Source organism: Dendrobates tinctorius, unplaced genomic scaffold (assembly GCF_039654945.1).
Source record: "Dendrobates tinctorius isolate UK_male_01 unplaced genomic scaffold, ASM3965494v1 ptg000307l, whole genome shotgun sequence".
Lineage (NCBI taxonomy): Eukaryota > Metazoa > Chordata > Amphibia > Anura > Dendrobatidae > Dendrobates > Dendrobates tinctorius.
In genome coordinates, this window is record NW_027361974.1 from 1,266,346 (window position 1) to 1,288,762 (window position 22,417).

The following is a 22,417-nucleotide window of genomic DNA, read 5'->3' on the forward strand; positions in this document are numbered from 1 at the left end:
TTTTGTTCAGAGTTTGGTCCGAGTGTCGTCAGTTTTAGCAAAACAAAAAAATTAAAAATCTATTTTTCTAGCTAGCGGCGTGTGTAAACCGGACGTCACTCGCTTGGATGCCATCTGAGTGCCGTTCGATTTTTTTTGTTCACGCGACCCTTTACGATTTTGATCGGAACAATATCAGACAGGTCTCGGTGATTTTGCGCTGACCGCTCTATCCGGACGTGTAACTCTATGTCCCCTGACCCTTGTCTTATACTTACCAGTCGCCGTCTTCCGCTCTTCCCAGCGCCGCTCCAGCTCTGCGCCGCCATGTTGTGACTGACCGTAAGTCCCCGGCTCCTAATGGAAGTCTATGAGAGCCTCGTCCGGGGTCACATACTTTTGTATTGAGTTGTGGGTTTTCAGCGATCCCGCAGAAGACGACAAGAGCGGCGCTGAGAACGGATGAGGATGACCGTACAGGAATCCACTACTATAAGAAAGGCCAGAGTGACGCGTGAGCCATTTCCACCAATCATTGACGGGGCCTATAAGCAGAGCGGTGCCAGCTGCCAGTGGTCAGGAGCGCTGAGGGGTGGCTCCATCAGAGGGCGCCATTTCACTGGATCCGGCAGAAGACGACAAGAGCGGCGCTGAGAACGGATGAGGACGACCGTACAGGAATCCACTACTATAAGAAAGGCCGGAGTGACGCGTGAGCCATTTCCACCAATCACTGACGGGGCCTAGAAGCAGAGTGGTGGCTGCCAGTGGTCAGGAGCGCTGAGGGGTGGCTCCATCAGAGGGCGCCATTTCACTGGATCCGGCAGAAGACGACAAGAGCGGCGCTGAGAACGGATGAGGATGACAGTACAGGAATCCACTACTATAAGAAAGGCCGGAGTGACGCGTGAGCCATTTCCACCAATCACTGACGGGGCCTATAAGCAGAGCGGTGCCAGCTGCCAGTGGTCAGGAGCGCTGAGGGGTGGCTCCATCAGAGGGCGCCATTTCACTGGATCCGGCAGAACACGACAAGAGCGGCGCTGAGAACGGATGAGGACGACCGTACAGGAATCCACTACTATAAGAAAGGCCGGAGTGACGCGTGAGCCATTTCCACCAATCACTGACGGGGCCTAGAAGCAGAGTGGTGGCTGCCAGTGGTCAGGAGCGCTGAGGGGTGGCTCCATCAGAGGGCGCCATTTCACTGGATCCGGCAGAAGACGACAAGAGCGGCGCTGAGAACGGATGAGGACGACCGTACAGGAATCCACTACTATAAGAAAGGCCGGAGTGACGCGTGAGCCATTTCCACCAATCACTGACGGGGCCTAGAAGCAGAGCGGTGGCTGCCAGTGGTCAGGAGCGCTGAGGGGTGGCTCCATCAGAGGGCGCCATTTCACTGGATCCGGCAGGAGGCCGGGGTCACACTTGGGAGAAACTCGCACGAGTCTCGCGTCTCAATACCCGGCACTCGGGACCGCTGCTGCCGGTCTCCTCTCCAGTGACCGCTGCTGCCAATCGCGCCATCCTGACCCAATGGGAGGCTGGCAGGAGAGATGGCACGCTGCTGACAGTCTGATATTACATTCTGCATCACTCTCTACCAGCTGTAATGTCACTTCTTACCTGAGACATTTCCAGTATTTTCCCCACTATTTATGTATGATAATATTATATATTTGGATATTAGAGTTATTTACATTTGCTGAGTATATTTATATCGCATTCATTGTGACATTTCTATTTAGTCATCTGTTCTAGACACTGAGTGAAGCAGTTCCCATAGCAACCGCCCAAAGAGGCGCAATGAAGCTGGCCTGTGATTGGCTGCCACAGACAGTGACTGCCTGCAGTTCCCACGTGTCACCAGCAGAGGGTGCGGCGGAGCCTGCGCCCGGGTCATCGCGTGGCACTGCTGATCCCCGCAGTCGTCTGCGCTGCCATGAAGCTGCGCTCCGCGCTCCGGGAGCTCCTGCGGGGCCGCACACACAGCAGCGCCGGGGCCCCCGCCGCCCGCCCGGCCCGGCCCAGGATCCTCACCCTGCAGTCCATGAACCCGCAGGTCCGGGCGGTGGAGTACGCGGTGCGGGGACCCATCGTGCTGAAAGCCGGGGAGATCGAGAAGGAGCTGCAGCAGGTGAGACGGCGCGGGGGGGACTACAGGTCCCAGCGCGGCTCTGAGCACCCGGCGTCAGGGGGAGGACACGGGGGCAGCAGAGCCCAGCTGTGCAGGGAGGCCGCCTCCGCTCTGCTGCATCATCCTCTGCCGCCTGCAGACCCCCGACAGCTGCCACTGCCGCCTGCAGACCCCCGACAGCTGCCACTGCCCCCTGCAGACCCCCGACAGCTGCCACTGCCCCCTGCGGACCCCCGACAGCTGCCACTGCCCCCTGCGGACCCCCGACAGCTGCCACTGCCCCCTGCGGACCCCCGACAGCTGCCACTGCCCCCTGCGGACCCCCGACAGCTGCCACTGCCCCCTGAGGACCCCCGACAGCTGCCACTGCCCCCTGCGGACCCCCGACAGCTGCCACTGCCCCCTGCGGACCCCCGACAGCTGCCACTGCCCCCTGCGGACCCCCGACAGCTGCCACTGCCCCCTGCGGACCCCCGACAGCTGCCACTGCCCCCTGCGGACCCCCGACAGCTGCCACTGCCCCCTGCGGACCCCCGACAGCTGCCACTGCCCCCTGCGGACCCCCGACAGCTGCCACTGCCCCCTGCGGACCCCCGACAGCTGCCACTGCCCCCTGCGGACCCCCGACAGCTGCCACTGCCCCCTGCGGACCCCCGACAGCTGCCACTGCCCCCTGCGGACCCCCGACAGCTGCCACTGCCCCCTGCGGACCCCCGACAGCTGCCACTGCCCCCTGCGGACCCCCGACAGCTGCCACTGCCCCCTGCGGACCCCCGACAGCTGCCACTGCCCCCTGCAGACCCCCGACAGCTGCCACTGCCCCCTGCAGACCCCCGACAGCTGCCACTGCCCCCTGCGGACCCCCGACAGCTGCCACTGCCCCCTGCGGACCCCCGACAGCTGCCACTGCCCCCTGCGGACCCCCGACAGCTGCCACTGCCCCCTGCAGACCCCCGACAGCTGCCACTGCCCCCTGCGGACCCCCGACAGCTGCCACTGCCCCCTGCGGACCCCCGACAGCTGCCACTGCCCCCTGCGGACCCCCGACAGCTGCCACTGCCCCCTGCGGACCCCCGACAGCTGCCACTGCCCCCTGCGGACCCCCGACAGCTGCCACTGCCCCCTGCGGACCCCCGACAGCTGCCACTGCCCCCTGCGGACCCCCGACAGCTGCCACTGCCCCCTGCGGACCCCCGACAGCTGCCACTGCCCCCTGCGGACCCCCGACAGCTGCCACTGCCCCCTGCGGACCCCCGACAGCTGCCACTGCCCCCTGCGGACCCCCGACAGCTGCCACTGCCCCCTGCGGACCCCCGACAGCTGCCACTGCCCCCTGCTGACCCCCGACAGCTGCCACTGCCCCCTGCAGACCCCCGACAGCTGCCACTGCCCCCTGCGGACCCCCGACAGCTGCCACTGCCCCCTGCGGACCCCCGACAGCTGCCACTGCCCCCTGCAGACCCCCGACAGCTGCCACTGCCCCCACCCCCCCTGCAGACCCCCCACCCCCGTACAGACCATCAGCAGCTGCTACTGCCCCCCGACCCCTGCAGACCCCCGACAGATGCCACTGCCCCCCAACCCCTGCAGACCTCCGACAGATGCCACTGCCCCCAGCAGACCTCCAACAGCTGCCACTGCCCCCCAACCCCGGCAGACCCCCGACAGATCCCACTGCCCTCTGCAGACCCCCGCCAGCTGCCACTGCCCCCCACCCCCCCTACAGACCCCCTGAAGCTGCCACTGCCCCCTGCAGACCCCCGACAGCTGCCACTGCCCCCTGCAGACCCCCGCCAGCTGCCACTGCCCCCCACCCCCCCTACAGACCCCCTGAAGCTGCCACTGCCCCCAACCTCAGCTTACACTGCACCTAATGGGGTCACACAGGGCATGGGGGGGTCTCACACCTGCTGGCAGCACTCGCAGGGTTAATATGGGGCGATCCCCGGAATAATATATATACCCCTCCTCCTCTGATGCCCCGGAGCATGGAAGAAATCACTAACATTTCTCTGGAGCCACACCGCATACCGGTAATACTTGTTTAACCATTCTGTCACCTGTATGCCCATAGTAGTAGATCAGTATCTTAAAGGGGGCGACAGATTCTCATTAAAGGGATATTCCCGTCTCCAAGATCTTATCCCAATATGTAGTAGGTGTAATAATATTAACAAATACCTCCAATTCGAAAAGTAGTTCAGTTCTCCTGATTCACTGTGTCTCTTTCCTTATGTGCAGGGCATTGCAGGACCCCTTAGGTATCCATGTTTACGACCACTAGCAATTAACTATCACTATATCAGTGGATGTAACCATGGATACCTAAGAATGCCCTGCACATAGGGAAAGAAAAGTAGCGAATCAGGAGAACTACACTACATTTGTAATTGGAGGTATTTGTTAATACAATTATTATTACACCTACTACATACTGGGACAGGATCTTGGAGATGGGGACAACCCCTTAAAGGAAAAAGAAATCCAAACCTACAGGGTCCTGCGTGAAAAAGTGATTGCTCCCTAAACCTAATAACTGGTTGGACCGCCCTTAGCAGTAACAACTGTAATCAAGCGTTTGTGATAACTGGTAATGAGTCTTTTACAATGCTCTGGAGGAATTTTGGCCGCTCATCTTTGCAGAATTGTTGTAATTCAGCCACATTGGAGGTTTCCGAGCATGAGCCGTCTTTCTAAGGTCATTACAGCATCTCAATCGTATTAAGGTCAGGACTTTGACTAGGCCACTCCAAAGTCTTAATTTTGTTCTTAAGCCACTCAGAGGTGGACTTGCTGGTGTGTTTTGGATCATTGCTCTGCTGCATAACCCAAGTGCGCTTCAGCTTGAGGTCACGAACAGATGGCCGGACGTTCTCCTTCAGGAATTTTTGATAGACGGCAGAATTCATGGTTCCATTTACCACAGCAAGACTTCTGGATCCTAAAGCAGCAAAACAACCCCAGACCATCACGTTACCACCACCATGTTTTACTGTTGGTATGATGTTTCTTTTCTGAAATACTGTGTTACTTCTACGCCAGATGTAATGGAACAAAAACCTTCCAAAAAGTTCAACTTTTGTCTCGTCAGCCAATAGAGTATTCTCCAAAAAGTCTTGGGGGTCATCAAGATGTTTTCTGGCAAAACTGAGACGAGCCTTTATGTTCTTATTGCTCAGCAGTGGTTTTCATCTTGGAACTCTGTCATGCACGACATTTTTCCTCTTAATTCAGGGGAGGGTTAAGTAAACCTCTCGGTGAACGAGTAGCCTCTTGTCCGCGGTCTATTTCTGGCGCTGCAGACAGTTTCTTGTCTCATCGCACGCCTTCCGCCTCATTCTATATATACCGACACGAATCATTCCTGTAACTGTGGATGGAACAATAATCACAGATCGTCCCACTACAACACCAACCCGTCACTAGTAACCGCCAGTGTGCAGTGTTAAAGGGGGGGAGGTCTTCTGGTCTTCCTAAATGGGGCTTGTCGGATAGTACTTATAAATCAGAGCAATTTTGCAATTTACTGCGTCTCAAAATTCTCAGCCGTTCTTGAGCTATTAACACTTTTCTTTTGTTTACAGCTTGTTGCCTTGGAAACCGACCACCGTTGCTAAACAGGAGAACATGCGCAGCGCTTGCAGGCTCTTTTCTATTGAGCTTTGAAATGCTGCTTTTGAAGGTGGTGAAGATCTCAGGAGCGCGCCGTTACCTCTTAATCCCGGCTAGCTTCGGCGCAGTGCTCACAAGCTAGACAGCAGCGGTGGTCGGTCTCCTAGGCAACGAGCTGTAACCAAAAGAAAAGTGTTAATATCTCAAGAACGGCTGCAAATTTTAACAGGCAGTAAATTGGAAAAGTGCTTGTATTTGCCGGCTCTATCCTACAATATCCTTATGTACAGATGGGGAAAAAAACCCTTTAAGTCAAGATTGCACCTAAATGAATGTCAGAGCACAACGGGCATCCCGGTGTCATGTGACCTCCCATTCAGACAGCGTATACCGGCATAGTGAAAGGAAAGAAGCCCAGAGTTGTCCCCTGAAAATGCCGCATGCGGAACATCTGTCAGCTCTATAGCTCCCCCGCAGGGGAGAGCAAGAATTGCACTGGGTTCATTGAAATGAATGGGCTGTTCATGTAAAGTAAGGACACGACGGGTCCTCCAGAGCGTGGGACGCTCTTGGTAGACAAGGGACTGGAATGGTGGAGACCCCTCCAAGGGCCAGAACTGCAGTGAAGACTGACACTTAAAGAGACAGCGCACTAAAATAGAGAGGTGATTCGCACCGCCAGGTATCGCACGTGACCGTTTCCCTTTAAGACGCTCATGCCGCTCTTCGGAATTTGTGCAAAAACAAGAAGACGTCTTGTATGTTTCGGCTTTAAATGAGAATAAAGGTCGGGATTTTCTAGGATTTTGCAGGATTTTGGCCTTTGCGGGTTCGGGACATTCTCAGAGGATTTAGACATTTTATTTTTAGAGAAATGAAGTATTTGTGGAAATCTCTGCCGCTCACAAAGGGCTCATTGTGGGGGAGGCAGTTACCACGGCAACACCTGCGTCCTCGCGGCTACGGAAAAGTGGAGGATGGGGGTTATCCTTCTCAAGGCCTTGACACCCGTATCCATCGTAATTAGTGCGGCCGCTCAGGTTGTCAGCCAACTTTCCACAGACTCTGAATGGTAGAGACGCCCGGTGCTGAGATTCATGAACCAATGAACCAGGAGGCCCAGGATGAACACTGGTTAGGTCGATACTTGCTTCAGATATGTCACAGTGATCGGTCTCTCTTTCGGTCTCTTTTTTTTTTTTCTCTTTTTTAGGGGATCAAGAAACCGTTCAGCGAGGTGATCAAGGCGAACATCGGCGATGCGCACGCCATGGGGCAGCAGCCAATCACGTTTCTCCGGCAGGTAAACGCCATCGTTTCTCCCCCCACTTCCACTTTTGCGCCGTCGTATCCATCTTGAATGTCTCTATTTGTGTTTGCTCTGCAGGTCGTCGCCCTCTGCACATATCCGGATCTGTTAGATAGTCCGCGATTTCCACACGATGCCAAGGACCGAGCTCGGCGCATCCTGGAGTCATGCGGAGGACAGAGCCTCGGTGCGTGGCGGGAACTAAAATATATATATCCGGCAACAACAGCCCAGCACTGTAATGCCATGGAGCTGCAGGGAGCGCTTAGCAATGGCGCATGCAGAAGGGGACAGCGCGCCCTGGAGGGGATGGCGCACCCGGGAGGGGATGGCGCGCAGGGAGGGGAGAGCGCACCCGGGAGGGGATGGCACGCAGGGAGGGGATGGCGCATGCAGGGAGGGGATGGCGCACGCAGGGAAGGGATGGCGCACCAGGGAGGGGATGGCGCACCCGGAAGGGGATGGCGCGCAGGGAGGGGATGGCGCACGCAGGAGGGGATGGCGCACACAGGGAGGGGATGGCGCACGCAGGGAGGGGATGCCGCACGCAGGGAGGGGATGCAGCATGCAGAAGGGGATAGCGCACCCGGGAGGGGATGGTGTGCAGGGAGGGGATAGCGCACACAGGGAGGGGATGGCGCGCACAGAAAGGGGTGGCGCACGCAGGAGGGGATAGTGCACCCGGGAGGGGATAGCGCACCCGGGAGGGGATGGCGCGCAGGGAGGGGATAGCGCACCCGGGAGGGGATGGCGCCCAGGGAGGGGATGGCGCATGCAGAAGGGGATAGCGCACCAGGGAGGGGATGGCACGCAAGGAGGGGATAGCGCACCCGGGAGGGGATGGCGCGCGCAGGGAGGGGATGGCACGCAAGGAGGGGATAGCGCACCCGGGAGGGGATGGCGCGTGCAGGGAGGGGATGGCGCGCACAGAAAGGGGTGGCGCACGCAGAAGGGGGTGGCGCGCGCAGGGAGGGGATGGCGCGCGCAGGGAGGGGATGGCGCGCGCAGAAGGGGGTGGCGCACGCAGAAGGGGGTGGCGCGCGCAGAAGGGGGTGGCGCGCGCAGGGATGGGATGACATATGTAGGGGAGCGATGGTGCACAAATGACACTGCTTCTCCATTCAGCCCCCAGTCATGGTGGATCTCCCACGCTGGTGATCACTTACAGACCGCCACCTCTCACCCACTGCACTCTCGTTTCCAGGTTCCTACAGCGCCAGTCAGGGGGTCACTTGTATCCGGGAGGATGTGGCCCGGTATATCGAGCGGAGGGACGGAGGGGTCCCCGCAGATCCAGACAATATATATCTCACCACTGGAGCCAGTGACGGCATCGCGGTAAGTTCTGCGGATGTAGATGGATACAGGACCCCAATGTGATGTGGTATGAGGATCTCCTGCTGGTTCAGCTTCTGCCCCTGCAGATCCACGTGGGTCTCCACTATGTGACCTGTCCACTGTCACTGCGGCCCCCCGCTCCTCGGCCGTGAGCGGACCATCTGACCGTCCCCTGTGTCTGTTCCAGAGTATCCTGAAGATCCTGGTGTCGGGGGAGGGGACGTCCCGGACGGGGGTCATGATCCCTATCCCCCAGTATCCTCTATACTCGGCGGCCATATCTGAGCTGGACGCGGTGCAGGTGAATTATTACCTGGACGAAGAGCAGTGCTGGGCTCTGGACGTCACTGAGCTGCAGAGGGCGCTATACCAGGCCAGGGAGCACTCCAACCCCAAAGTGCTGTGCATTATAAACCCAGGGAACCCCACAGGTGAGTGCTCGGGGGGCTCCGGGGTTCTGCTGTGCATATCATATGGTAATAAACCGCTGCTCGTACAGGACAGGTGCAAAGCCGCCGCTGCATAGAGGACGTCATTCACTTCGCCTGGGAGGAGGGGCTGTTTCTTCTGGCGGATGAGGTGAGAACACACTGCATTTATTAGAAGCTCCGCCGGGCACCCCTCATCCGCCATGATAATAATAATCTTTATTTTTATATAGCACTAACCTATTCCGCAGCGCTTTACAGTTTGCTCACATTATCATCACTGTCCCTGATGGGGCTCACGATCTAAATTCTATATATTAGTATGTCTTTAGAATATTCTGTCTCTTTCTAGGTCTATCAGGACAATGTCTACTCCGAGGACTGTCAGTTCCATTCCTTCAAGAAAGTCCTGTACGAGATGGGACCAGAGTACAGCAGCCAGGTGGAGCTCGCCTCCTTCCACTCCACGTCCAAGGGGTACATGGGAGAGTAAGTGCGGCCCCAGCAAAGGACGGCAGAGCAGACCCTAAACACACTCGGACCTCCGACCAGACCCATACACTCGAGTGGACCCCAGATAGGAAGAACCTCTAAAATTCAGACTTTTAAATCCTCTTGGACCTAAGATCGGACGTCTAACTGTGCTGGAGCACAAGACTAACTCACTGGGACCCCAGACCGGACCCCTGAACAAAAACGCACGGACTACAGAGCAAACACTGGGACCCCAGACCGGACCCCTGAACAAAGACGCACGGACTACAGAGCAAACACTGGGACCCCAGACCGGACCCCTGAACAAAGACGCACGGACTACAGAGCAAACACTGGGACCCCAGACCGGACCCCTGAACAAAGACGCACGGACTACAGAGCAAACACTGGGACCCCAGACCGGACCCCTGAACAAAGACGCACGGACTACAGAGCAAACACTGGGACCCCAGACCGGACCCCTGAACAAAGACACACGGACTACAGAGCAAACACTGGGACCCCAGACCGGACCCCTGAACAAAGACGCACGGACTACAGAGCAAACACTGGGACCCCAGACCGGACCCCTGAATAAAGACGCACGGACTACAGAGCAAACACTGGGACCCCAGACCGGACCCCAGAACTAAGACACTCAGACCTCAGACTGGACGCCTGAACTAAGACACTCAGATCCCAGATCGGACCCCTGAACTAACACACTCAGATCCCAGACCAGACCCCTGAACAAACACGCTCGGACGCCATGAACTGACTCACTGGAACCCCAGACAAGACAGGTCCACTGAACTTACATGCTCGGAAGCCAGACCGGACCCCTAAACTAACACTCCTGGACCCCTGAACTGACTCACTGGGACGCCAGGCTGGACTCGTGAATTAACATGCTTGGACCCCAGACTGGACCCCTGAACTAACCCGCTGGGACTCCATATTTGACCCCTAAACTAACTTGCTCTGACCCTAGACCAGGCCCCTGAACTGACTCACTGGGACCCCAGACCGGACCCTTTACCTCAGTCTGCCCTTAGTGGTGGTCCGCAGTGAGTACCCCTGGTCTAGGTGTTTCTGGTACCACCCTTCTATTTAGCGGTGCCCTCGTGTGTTCCAGGTGTGGGTACCGCGGGGGGTACATGGAGGTGGTAAACCTGCACTCGGACATTAAAGCGCAGCTGGTGAAGATGCTGTCTGTGCGCCTGTGCCCCCCGGTGTCCGGCCAGGCCGCCATGGATGTCGTGGTGAACCCCCCTCAGGCTGACGAGGAGTCCCACCAGCAATTCATGCAGGTACGTGTAGTGCAGCCCCCACTACCTGCTCATTATAGAGCAGATGAAGACCCCTGACCATATGGTGTCCTTACAGGAGAAGGCGGCCGTCCTCTCCACCCTCGCTCACAAGGCCAAGCTGACGGAGGAATTGTTTAACCAGGTTCCGGGCATTCAGTGTAATCCTCTGCAGGGGGCCATGTACGCCTTCCCCCGGATCTTCATCCCTCCTCGCGCCGTGGATAAGGCCGAGGTCAGTGTGACACAATGCGCCTTGATGTGTTCTCCGCACTACTACTCTCATCATCCAGAGGAATAAGTGTCTGCTGCAACGAGCCATAGCCGGCAGTGCCCAGTGCGCCACCTGGTGGTCACAGCAGGGAACTTCACAGAAGGAAATCGTGTTTCCGGTTTTTCATGCTGTTGTCTGCGTGACAAATGTGTCTGTACTGTACAACGTCATCATTTAAGGAAATGCTGTAAATTCCTTTGCTGTATTCTTTGAGGCTGCGTTTTATGGATCTGTAAAGAATAAATGCGCATTTTCCATGTCCCCAGGAATTGCAGATGGCCCCCGACATGTTTTACTGTATGCGGTTACTGGAGGAGACCGGGATCTGTGTGGTTCCTGGTAGCGGATTCGGACAGCGAGAGGGGACGTATCACTTTAGGTGAAGTTTCAGTTTTTACTTTTATTATTGCCTTTAAAGAGCCAAGTCCAGGAGAAATGGCTGATAACAGAGAACAGCAGCCTGAAGTCTCCTGGGCTCCAGTCAATGTCTCCTCAGCTGGCTGATAGCAGGGAACAATAGAGCATGGTGCAGGCGTGTTCCTCCATAAGGGTGTCTCCTTGCAGGTGCGTTCCCCCATAACGGCATCTCCTTGCAGGTGCGTTCCCCCATAACGGCATCTCCTTGCAGGCGCGTTCCCCCATAACGGCATCTCCTTGCAGGCGCGTTCCCCCATAACGGCGTCTCCTTGCAGGCGCGTTCCCCCATAACGGCATCTCCTTGCAGGCGCGTTCCCCCATAACGGCATCTCCTTGCAGGCGCGTTCCCCCATAACGGCATCTCCTTGCAGGCATGTTCCCCCATAACGACATCTCCTTGCAGGCGCGTTCCTCCATAACGGCATCTCCTTGCAGGCATGTTCCCCCATAACGGCATCTCCTTGCAGGCGCGTTCCCCCATAACGGCATCTCCTTGCAGGCGCGTTCCTCCATAACGGCATCTCCTTGCAGGCATGTTCCCCCATAACGGCATCTCCTTGCAGGCGCGTTCCCCCATAACGGCATCTCCTTGCAGGCGCGTTCCCCCATAACGGCATCTCCTTGCAGGCGCGTTCCTCCATAACGGCATCTTGCAGGCGCGTTCCTCCATAACGGCATCTCCTTGCAGGCGCGTTCCCCCATAACGGCGTCTCCTTGCAGGCGCGTTCCTCCATAAGGGCGTCTCCTTGCAGGCGCGTTCCCCCATAACGGCATCTCCTTGCAGGCGTGTTCCCCCATAACGACATCTTGCAGGCGCGTTCCCCCATAACGGCATCTCCTTGCAGGCGCGTTCCTCCATAACGGCGTCTCCTTGCAGGCGCGTTCCCCCATAACGGCATCTCCTTGCAGGCGCGTTCCCCCATAACGGCATCTCCTTGCAGGCGCATTCCCCCATAACGGCATCTCCTTGCAGGCGCGTTCCTCCATAACGGCGTCTCCTTGCAGGCGCATTCCTCCATAACGGCGTCTCCTTGCAGGCGCGTTCCTCCATAACGGCATCTCCTTGCAGGCGCGTTCCTCCATAACGGCGTCTCCTTGCAGGCGCGTTCCCCCATAACGGCATCTCCTTGCAGGCGCGTTCCCCCATAACGGCATCTCCTTGCAGGCGCATTCCCCCATAACGGCATCTCCTTGCAGGCGCGTTCCTCCATAACGGCGTCTCCTTGCAGGCGCATTCCTCCATAACGGCGTCTCCTTGCAGGCGCGTTCCTCCATAAGGGCGTCTCCTTGCAGGTGCGTTCCCCCATAACGGCGTCTCCTTGCAGGCGCGTTCCCCCATAACGGCATCTCCTTGCAGGCGCGTTCCCCCATAACGGCGTCTCCTTTCTCTTACAGGATGACTATTCTTCCGCCGATGGAGAAGCTGCGGCTCTTACTGCAGAGCGTGAAGGATTTTCACGTTCGTTTCCTGGAAGATTTCTCCTAAGCGTCCGGAAAAAGTCTCGGAGAATGGAAATCGCCGCATTCACCTTACAGCAGGGAAAGGGTTAAAATGCATTTATTTTTTGGTGGAGGGTCCAGGGATGCAACACAAGGACAGAGGGGGTCGTCTGCAGAGGACGGTGCGCCCTCCGGTGGATGGACTGTTACTTTGTATTTAGACTTTTCTTATTTGTTACAATTGTTTACAAAACATTGGAATCTTTCAGCCATAATATGTAACGATGACAAGCGGCCTGTGCCGGGGGAGCGAAGTCGGGACCCTGCTACACTCATTAAGGGGTAATCCGGCACCAAATGGCGTAAGTCCAGTGGTCGCTCCCGCCATCATTACGCTCCGGCCGTGTCCTCAGGTCTCATACGCATAAGTATTGTGCGCTTCCCACAGGCAGAAGTGAGCGGTTCCCCATTCCCTCCTCTAAACCCGTCTAGTCCGGCCCCGGGGCCCCCGATCCGTGCCGGATTATCACAGGAAGAAATTAAAGGGGCGCGAGTTACAGGTGCTCCCATCCTGCTCCTATCACACTCAGGCCCCGGCCGCTGCCAAAGTGAGCCCAGCGGAATTACCCCTTTAAGGCAACATTCATTGCTTCCTGTAACCCTCTCTGATTGCAGGACTGTATGAGACCTGCTACCTGTGCTGACGCTCTCCCCCCGGATGCAGTGTAACGGGGGCATTTCCTGACTTCTGATCCCCCCGGATGCAGTGTAACGGGGGCATTTCCTGACTTCTGATCCCCCCGGATGCAGTGTAACGGGGGCATTTCCTGACTTCTGATCCCCCCAGATGCAGTGTAACGGGGGCATTTCCTGACTTCTGATCCCCCCGGATGCAGTGTAACGGGGGCATTTCCTGACTTCTGATCCCCCCGGATGCAGTGTAACGGGGGCACTTCCTGACTTCTGATCCCCCCCCCCGGATGCAGTGTAACGAGGGCATTTCCTGACTTCTGATCCCCCCGGATGCAGTGTAACGGGGGCATTTCCTGACTCCTGATCCCCCCGGATGCAGTGTAACGGGGGCATTTCCTGACTTCTGATCCCCCCGGATGCAGTGTAACGGCATTTCCTGACTTCTGATCCCCCCAGATGCAGTGTAACGGGGGCATTTTCTGACTTCTGATCCCCCCGGATGCAGTGTAACGGGGGCATTTTCTGACTTCTGATCCCCCCGGATGCAGTGTAACGGGGGCATTTTCTGACTTCTGATCTCCCCGGATGCAGTGTAACGGGGGCATTTTCTGACTTCTGATCCCCCCGGATGCAGTGTAACGGGGGCATTTTCTGACTTCTGATCCCCCCGGATGCAGTGTAACGGGGGCATTTTCTGACTTCTGATCCCCCCGGATGCAGTGTAACGAGGGCATTTCTTGACTTCTGATCCCCCCGGATGCAGTGTAACGGGGCATTTCTTGACTTCTGATCCCCTCGGATGCAGTGTAACGAGGGCATTTCTTGACTTCTGATCCCCCCGGATGCAGTGTAACGGGGGCATTTTCTGACTTCTGATCCCCCCGGATGCAGTGTAACGGGGGCATTCCCTGACTTCTGATCCCCCGGATGCAGTGTAACGGGGGCATTTCCTGACTTCTGATCCCCCCGGATGCAGTGTAACAGCATTTCCTGACTTCTGATCCCCCCGGATGCAGTGTAACGGGGCATTTCTTGACTTCTGATCCCCTCGGATGCAGTGTAACGAGGGCATTTCTTGACTTCTGATCCCCCCGGATGCAGTGTAACGGGGGCATTTTCTGACTTCTGATCCCCCCGGATGCAGTGTAACGGGGGCATTCCCTGACTTCTGATCCCCCCGGATGCAGTGTAACGGGGGCATTTCCTGACTTCTGATCCCCCCGGATGCAGTGTAACGAGGGCATTTCCTGACTTCTGATCCCCCCGGATGCAGTGTAACAGCATTTCCTGACTTCTGATCCCCCCGGATGCAGTGTAACGGGGGCATTTCCTGACTTCTGATCCCCCCGATTGCAGTGTAACGGGGGCATTTCCTGACTTTTGATCCCCCCCCCGGATGCAGTGTAACGGGGGCATTTCCTGACTTCTGATCCCCCGGATGCATTTTGCATATGTTTACACGGTCATACTGGTACTAACTGGGCCTTAAAAGTAAAATTTTAAGTAATAAAAGGTGAACTCTGATTGGCTGCAGGGGTTATTCATTCACTGACCAATCGCCTCCGTGACACAATGAAAATGCCACCGTGCCAGTGGTGGGCGGAGATGGCGGTTGTGCGGACCCAGCCGGGGAGGCTTATAATGAATGGTGAGTCGCGCACATTGTAAGATCCGATGTAGCAGAGTCGGGAATAACATATAATGCAATGAAAATCAAAAATGGTGAAAAAAAAATGAGAAAAACTCCCCCAAATCAGTTGTGATCGCCTCTGTCTCTCTGCTGCCACCTAGCTGTGCAGTGGGGTATTACCACATTATTAGCAGACTCGACCAGCATGGTGGACAGATGCTGGGTTGAGCAGAAGTTCTGCGTCATCCTAGGGATCACAATCCATGATTCTACCGCTATCTTTAAGGTAATCTACAGAATAAAACGCCGACTGGCCATGAGCACACTGACAGCAAGCAGAGATCCTAACAGGACGTCCAGGCATGCTGGGAGTTGTAGTTTGGCACGGGCGCTCCTCCCCTGTGCCAGGTGCTGCAGCCTCACCTGCTCGTTATATAAGGGCGGCTCTTGGGGAGGTCTGTGCAGGTGTCAGGTGTGTGTGGCTGCTGCTTGGAATTATGCCCCCAAAGAGGACCAGGAAGAAGCTGGGGTCCCGCGAGAGTGGGGATTCCGGGCTGGGGATGGCAGATCCGCTGCAGGAACAGAAGAATGAGAAGATCCGGCTCTTCATGCAGGACTTCATCCAGCAAAGTGAGTGGCCAGCCCAGCCTGGGAGCACGGCCCCGAGCGTGCCCCCTGCCACCGTCCCCGAGCGTGCCCCCCCCCTGCCACCGTCCCCGAGCGTGCCCCCCCCCTGCCACCGTCCCCGAGCGTGCCCCCCCCCCTGCCACCGTCCCCGAGCGTGCCCCCCCCCCTGCCACCGTCCCCGAGCGTGCCCCCCCCCTGCCACCGTCCCCGAGCGTGCCCCCCCCCTGCCACCGTCCCCGAGCGTGCCCCCCCCCTGCCACCGTCCCCGAGCGTGCCCTGCCACCGGCTATGGTGGGAGCTGTAGTTATATCTGATGTAAAGGGTTCCCCCGCTGACCGGACCCTGAGTGTCATCATGGATCAACTGTGGCGGAGGGATTGTTACAGTGTATTCCCACCCACGGCGGCTCTCTGGCCACTCAGTTGTGTGGGTTGGATACATTGTATCTAAAGGTACTGTCACACTTAGCGATGCACCAGCGATGCCGACTAGTGATATGACGCGGTCAGGATCGCTGGTACATCGCTAAGTGGTCGCTAGTGAGCTGCCACACAGGCAGATCTCACCAGCGACATCGCTGGGGACGGGGGTCGCTACTTACCTGTCACACCAGGCGATCCTGCGTCCTCCCGCCCGGCTCCACGCGTCGCTCGTCTCTCCACAGGAAGCTGACGACGAGAAACAGTCCTGGACGTTCTCACGCGATGAGCGATAACCAGCGGGGGAGAGGTCGGAGGTATCAGACACAGCGATATCGCTTAGTGTGACAGCCCTTTACTCCCAGCCGCTCTGTCTGTGCAGGGGGTGGGCAGAGGTCGGTAGGGGTCCCGGGCCCTCGGTCACCGATGTGATGGCTGCCATTTTCGTGTCTTACGCAGAGAAGGAGCGCATGACGGAGGTGAAGAAGGAGCTGGAGGTTCTGTCCATGCTCCCGGACCAGATCCTAGAGGTGGAGCTCCTGAAGATGCCGACGTCCGTACGACAGATGAAGGTTGGCGAGTATTACAGTGAGTAGTGATGCTGCGTAACATGGGGGACACCCAGCTCTGCGGAGCTCCTGACTGGCTGATGCCTCCTCCTATAAGGGAGCGGGGTTGTGACGGACTGTATGGAGGCCGTGTATGTTGTCTCCCAGCTTTACGAGAGAGTAACAGACTGTTATGTACTGATCTAGAATTGGTTTATCTGCACTCACAATTCTGTGTGCTTCAGAGCTCTCCTGGGAAGTGAAATGGTGAGTGCAGCTCTGGAGGATAACTCAGGATCAGTAATGTAATGTATGTACACAGTGACTACACCAGCAGAATAGTGAGTGCAGCTCTGGAGTATAATACAGGATGTAACTCAGGATCAGTAATGTAATGTATGTACACAGTGACTGCACCAGCAGAATAGTGAGTGCAGCTCTAGAGTATAATACAAGATGTAACTCAGGATCAGTAATGTATGTACACAGTGACTGCACCAGCAGAATAGTGAGTGCAGCTCTGGAGGATAATGCAGGAGGTAACTCAGGATCAGTAGTGTAATATATGTACACAGTGACTGCACCAGCAGAATAGTGAGTGCAGCTCTGGGGTATAATACAGGATGTAACTCAGGATCAGTAATGTATGTACACAGTGACTGCACCAGCAGAATAGTGAGTGCAGCTCTGGAGTATAATACAGGATGTAACTCAGGATCAGTAATGTAATGTATGTACACAGTGACTGCACCGGCAGAATAGTGAGTGCAGCTCTGGAGTATAATACAGGAGGTAACTCAGGATCAGTAATGTATGTACACAGTGACTGCACCGGCAGAATAGTGAGTGCAGCTCTGGGGTATATTACAGGATATAACTCAGGATCAGTAATGTAATGTATGTACACAGTGACTGCACCAGCAGAATAGTGAGTGCAGCTCTGGGGTATAATACAGGAGGTAACTCAGGATCAGTAATGTAATGTATGTACACAGTGACTGCACCAGGAGAAGTCACACTTCTCATCTGTGTTTTTAGAGCTGATGGACTTGAACAAGGCGGACTCTGCTTCCCTTGTGAAGGTGAGGGGCATGCTGATACCTGTAGTTCTCTCTGGTGTTGGCTCCTTTATGGCTCTGTACTTTCCATCTTCCTCGGTTGCAGGCTGACAGTCTGGATGAAGAACTCCAAGAGGCCAAACTAGTAAGAAAGAACAGCAAGAAGGGTAAGTGTGTGTCTGGCGCTAGATGCCACGCGCTGTGATGGTCGCGTTACCAGCAGATTCTCTCTTCAGTTAAAGTGACCACGACTGAGGGACCCCATGATCCTAAAGTGATGTCCACGACGCAGAAGAATCGGACCGTGCAGAAGGTGAGCGCAGAGGTCACCGAGGACCTGACACCGGGGTGTAGCTCTTATCTTAACCATCTGGTGGTTTAAATCAATAAATATATCACTGAACAGCAGAACAATTCCAGAGCGACGCTCGGTGACGGGTCCTTGTTAGGGTCAAGGAAGAAGAGAGAGGAGGGTGCTGTCCAAGGGTGACCTACTGGCATCTGGATGGTGGTGGCCAAACTGCTGGAGGAACAGGACAGTCCGCGCCCCGTCCTGCGTCCGCGCCCCGTCCTGCGTCCGCGCCCCGTCCTGCGTCCGCGCCCCGTCCTGCGTCCGCGCCCCGTCCTGCGTCCGCGCCCCGTCCTGCGTCCGCGCCCCGTCCTGCGTCCGCGCCCCGTCCTGCGTCCGCGCCCCGTCCTGCGTCCGCGCCCCGTCCTGCGTCCGCGCCCCGTCCTGCGTCTACCTTTTCTCTCCCCACAGGTTGTGAAGAGTAAATCTCTTGTTTCTCTGACTAATGATTCTGGGAAGAAAACGGCCTCTTTACCCAGGTAACTTGTGGGGGCTCTGGGTGGAAATGTGACCATTGGCAGAATATCTAATACTTATTTCCCCACTGTGGAATATTGGCCTAAACCCCAGGGAGCGGAGGGGTAAACGCTGCTGACCCCATCATGTTCCAATGATGGTAATGGTTTATTACCCCTGCCATTGGGGACAGGGGCGACTGAATCTTGATGTACTCTGCTGTAGTCAGTGGTGTAACGAGAGTCCGATGGGCACAGTGCAATATTTGGACTACATGAACTTCAGCTGAATGTGTCCTGACATCCTGAGCTCGTGTCGGCGGGCCCCTCAAGAGTGTGCTCTGCCATCGTTGTGCCCCTGGCTGTAGTATGCTGATGCTGTAGGGATAGTGGGGGGGAAATGTGCAAAATAACAAGCACTTATTTGGAGTCCAGTTCTTGGACTAAACCAACCAGATACAGATGTATGTGGAAGGAAGCAGCTCCTGAAGTCACCACTAGAGGGAGCTGACTGTGTACAGCTCATGGGGGTTGTGTGGGGAGCTCCCCCTAGTGGGGGGCAAAGGGTTAATTACATCTTAATGGTGGAAGCTTCATGAGATTTGTTATTAATGACATTGATTACTTAGGTCCATATCGGCAACGCCATTAAATAAAGCTCCTAAAAAGATGGTGTCCACGTCATCCTGCAGAACTATATCCAGAGCCTCGAGGTACAGCTGACTTTATGCCTTGCACAATGTGGTTGCCCTTTGCTATAGTACTGTGTGGAAACAAACTTTTTTTTTTTTTTTGCAGAAATGTGGTGGCACCTCCTCCTACCCGCGTCACAAGAAGCCGCGTCTGCTCATCGGTGACGGACATCCCGACGCTACATGAAGGCCTTCCGTTTGTACATATACCACTGGTGGGTGGGCAGGTAATGGCGGACACCAGGTCTGGCTGGGGGGGTGTTCTGATGCCCCTGCCAACATTAAAGGTGCCGTCCTGGTATGTTCCCATAAGTGGGATGAAAACGTGGGACACGGACTAAGTGCTTTGTGGCGCAGCCTCCAGGGTCTGCCTGGCCTCCTCTTACCATGTAATTCTTTCCCTGCAGACGTTGTCATCGGCGTACGACGACCTGGAGTCTCTGGACGTGGAGCTGCTGAGACAAGACACAGTGCAGCACATACACACACTGGTGGTAAGAGGCAAACATGGAGGACTAGACAGAGATCATGGAGTCATCCACTGGCTGCAAGGAGGAATGTGAGGTGTCTTCCACCATCTCCATCTTTGTCTCCTCAGGGTCAGCTCACCACCCTGTGCGCCAAAGCCACGCAGCATCTCGGGGGCGGCCAAGAGTGATAGAGACCGGAGAGCCGCGTCCTTCAGAGTATTTTTATAAATGTCTTATTTATGCAAGTTCTGTAATTCTAATAAATCTATGTACTAATCTGATCACTGAGCATTAATCTGTGTGTGAGAATCATGTGGGAATAGTGGATGAGGGCAGGTATATCTCGCCCAGATTCCTTTCCTATGTGGCCTAGTCTGGTCAGTATCGCACCTGCTTACTAATAAATAATGGGAGGTGGATATAAAAGGATGCCAGGTGGTTGTGTGAGTGTCTCAGCCTGGGAACACAGAGAGCCTGTCTGTGTGAGAGACACACGTGAGTGGAAGCAGTGCTCACTGCAACTGTGGTTTGGCTGGATGGGAGAAGCCCGCCAGTTGGTAGTTAGGTTGTCCATTGTTTAGTTAGTGCCGGACTGGCAAGGATTTGTTTTATTTCCTTTTGCATTGCTTTCACCGTTAATAAACCTGACCCAGGGTCAGTTATACCCGAATCCCAGCTCTGCGCCTGAGTTTCATGCTGAACACACGTGACCTTTGACCCCAGCAAAGGCGATCCCGGAGTGTTATCACATGTGTGAGGGCTACTACCTGGAGGAGGTGGTAAGGAACAAGTGTTAACAATCATACTCCAGAGCTGCACTCACTATTCTGCTGGTGTAGTCAATGTGTACATATATTACATTACTGATCCTGAGTTACATCCTGTATTATACCCCAGAGCTGCACTCACTATTCTGCTGGTGCAGTCACTGTGTACATACATTACTGATCCTGAGTTACATCCTGTATTATACCCCAGAGCTGCACTCACTACTCTGCTGGTGCAGTCACTGTGTACATACATTACTCATCCTGTAACATAATGGTGAATTAAGGAGACTTACTGTAGGGTGAAATTACCAATAAATCCTAGAGCAGCATGCAAACTAGATTGGACGAGGTAATGTAGTCTGACCCCTTCTGCAGGTAATTGGGAGACACAACCCTTAGCGTGTGACCCCCTTAGTTAGGAATGATGACTCTGGCCTCATATTGGACTTTCTCTGAGCACTTGGTTATTTCCATGGGCAGCAGGGAAGTCTCCCATTCCTGTGTCAGGGAACACTAAGGGTACACGTTGCTGATCTGCAGCAGTTTTCCGCGAGGTGTACAATACCATGTTATCTTATGGAAAACAAACTGCTGTGCACATGCTGCAGAAAAGTAGCATTTTTTTACTGCTAAATCTGAATTCTTTGTGCAGATTCTGTGGCATTTTTACACCGATTCTGTTCTAAGAATCCACAGGTGTAAAAAAAAAAAAAAAAAGCTAGCATTGTGACCTGCAGATTCTGGGCAGAAGGATCCGCAACATGTGCACACACCCTAAAGGTAATCACTAGTGCTGCTGATGACTCTCCCAGACGTGCGGGGCCTGCTTGCTAAGATACGGCTTTCAGGAGCTCTCCATTCTGATGCAGCAGTAAATGGCTCGGGCTGGTGCTGTGTAACCACTAATGGAGCAGATTTGGGTTTCTGTCCCATCTCCATGCTGATAACACCCAATTATAAACCATCTTATGCCCCTCACCCATGCATTATCTTGCATACCAGGGCTTGTCTGTCTCTAACATGTCTTCCCTCAACCTACCTGAGCCCAATATCACTGTTACTCACCCGCAGCAGACTTTGGAGGAGGGGGGCACATTTGACTCAGATCTTAACTTCAGCCCCTACAGCTGTACGCTCATATCACCTGCACTTCAAACATCTCCAGGATTTGGCCTTTTCGAACCGTCAATCTCATTCCTTCTCATCTGGACTGTTGCATCTCTTTACTCATCGGTCTACTAAACTATTCCCTCTGATGCTTCCTAGATGCTGCCCATAGGATCACTTTCCTGTCCAGCCACTACACCAATGCCTCCACCCTGTGCCAGTCATTGCACTGGTTACCCATCCGCTACAGAATAGTTAAAATTTATCTCCCACCCCTAAAGCTCTCCACGGCTCAGTACCACCCTATTTCTCTCCCCTTATCTCTGTCTGTCACCTTACCTGTGCCCTCCATTATGCTCATGACCTAAGACTAACATCCTCAATCCAAACATCTCATTCCCCACTTCAAGACATTTCTTGTGCTGTTTCACCACTCTGGAATGCTTCATCCAAAATAACTTAATTCCAAATATCCAGTGTTATAAGCGTGGTCTAAAACCACATTTCTTTATACTGGCCTATCACGTCTCTTATCTACGTCTATCATTTTTGCTTCCGACTTGCACACATGCAGACGATGTGGTCAAAAAAACGGCAATGGAACTGGTGGTAGAGACACTGATAGATTAATCTAAGACTAAAGGCAGGAACCTTTAATTAGAAGAACCACTCCAGCGCTGAAGGAAAAAACCCCCCACTGGAATGGTGCCGTCAAACAAAATAATTTTTCTGTTATTATATCCTCTTTGTGAGAAAAAAAAAAATGGATTTTTTGTTTTAGACACTTGCAGGATAAACTGGCCATTTTTATGACTATCCGATATTAGTGTAAAAGCAACGTTTCTGTGCATATTTGTCACCATGATGGACAGCAGCAGAGA

The 22,417-nt window shown here is 55.0% G+C and overlaps 2 protein-coding genes across 2 annotated transcripts; both read left to right on the forward strand.

The window, feature by feature from the left end:
• The first annotated feature begins 1,869 nt into the window (after positions 1-1,869).
• On the forward strand, positions 1,870-14,935 carry GPT2 (glutamic--pyruvic transaminase 2). The gene is made up of 11 exons (XM_073560820.1): positions 1,870-2,119; positions 6,945-7,034; positions 7,119-7,227; positions 8,245-8,378; positions 8,566-8,809; positions 8,878-8,957; positions 9,159-9,295; positions 10,416-10,590; positions 10,667-10,822; positions 11,128-11,240; positions 12,674-14,935. The coding sequence occupies exons 1-11, from the start codon at positions 1,925-1,927 to the stop codon at positions 12,762-12,764; spliced, it is 1,524 nt and encodes a 507-aa protein (XP_073416921.1). The 5' UTR covers positions 1,870-1,924; the 3' UTR covers positions 12,765-14,935.
• A 137-nt stretch (positions 14,936-15,072) lies between these two features.
• LOC141073557 (borealin-2-like) lies at positions 15,073-19,940 on the forward strand. Its single transcript, XM_073560822.1, has 10 exons — positions 15,073-15,671; positions 16,547-16,675; positions 17,674-17,717; positions 17,800-17,860; positions 17,930-18,006; positions 18,454-18,521; positions 19,127-19,210; positions 19,296-19,416; positions 19,597-19,683; positions 19,788-19,940. The coding sequence occupies exons 1-10, from the start codon at positions 15,404-15,406 to the stop codon at positions 19,845-19,847; spliced, it is 999 nt and encodes a 332-aa protein (XP_073416923.1). The 5' UTR covers positions 15,073-15,403; the 3' UTR covers positions 19,848-19,940.
• Positions 19,941-22,417: the final 2,477 nt, after the last annotated feature.

Coding starts and splice junctions, on each gene's coding strand:
- GPT2 (XM_073560820.1), top strand. CDS start 1,925: ATGAAGCTGCGCTCCGCGCTCCGGGAGCTCCTGCGGGGCCGCACACAC. Junction 7,228..8,244: donor ATGCGGAGGACAGAGCCTCG/GTGCGTGGCGGG, acceptor TCTCGTTTCCAG/GTTCCTACAGCGCCAGTCAG. Junction 10,591..10,666: donor CCCACCAGCAATTCATGCAG/GTACGTGTAGTG, acceptor GTGTCCTTACAG/GAGAAGGCGGCCGTCCTCTC.
- LOC141073557 (XM_073560822.1), top strand. CDS start 15,404: ATGCTGGGAGTTGTAGTTTGGCACGGGCGCTCCTCCCCTGTGCCAGGT. Junction 17,861..17,929: donor AAGAAAGAACAGCAAGAAGG/GTAAGTGTGTGT, acceptor TTCTCTCTTCAG/TTAAAGTGACCACGACTGAG. Junction 19,417..19,596: donor TACCACTGGTGGGTGGGCAG/GTAATGGCGGAC, acceptor CTTTCCCTGCAG/ACGTTGTCATCGGCGTACGA.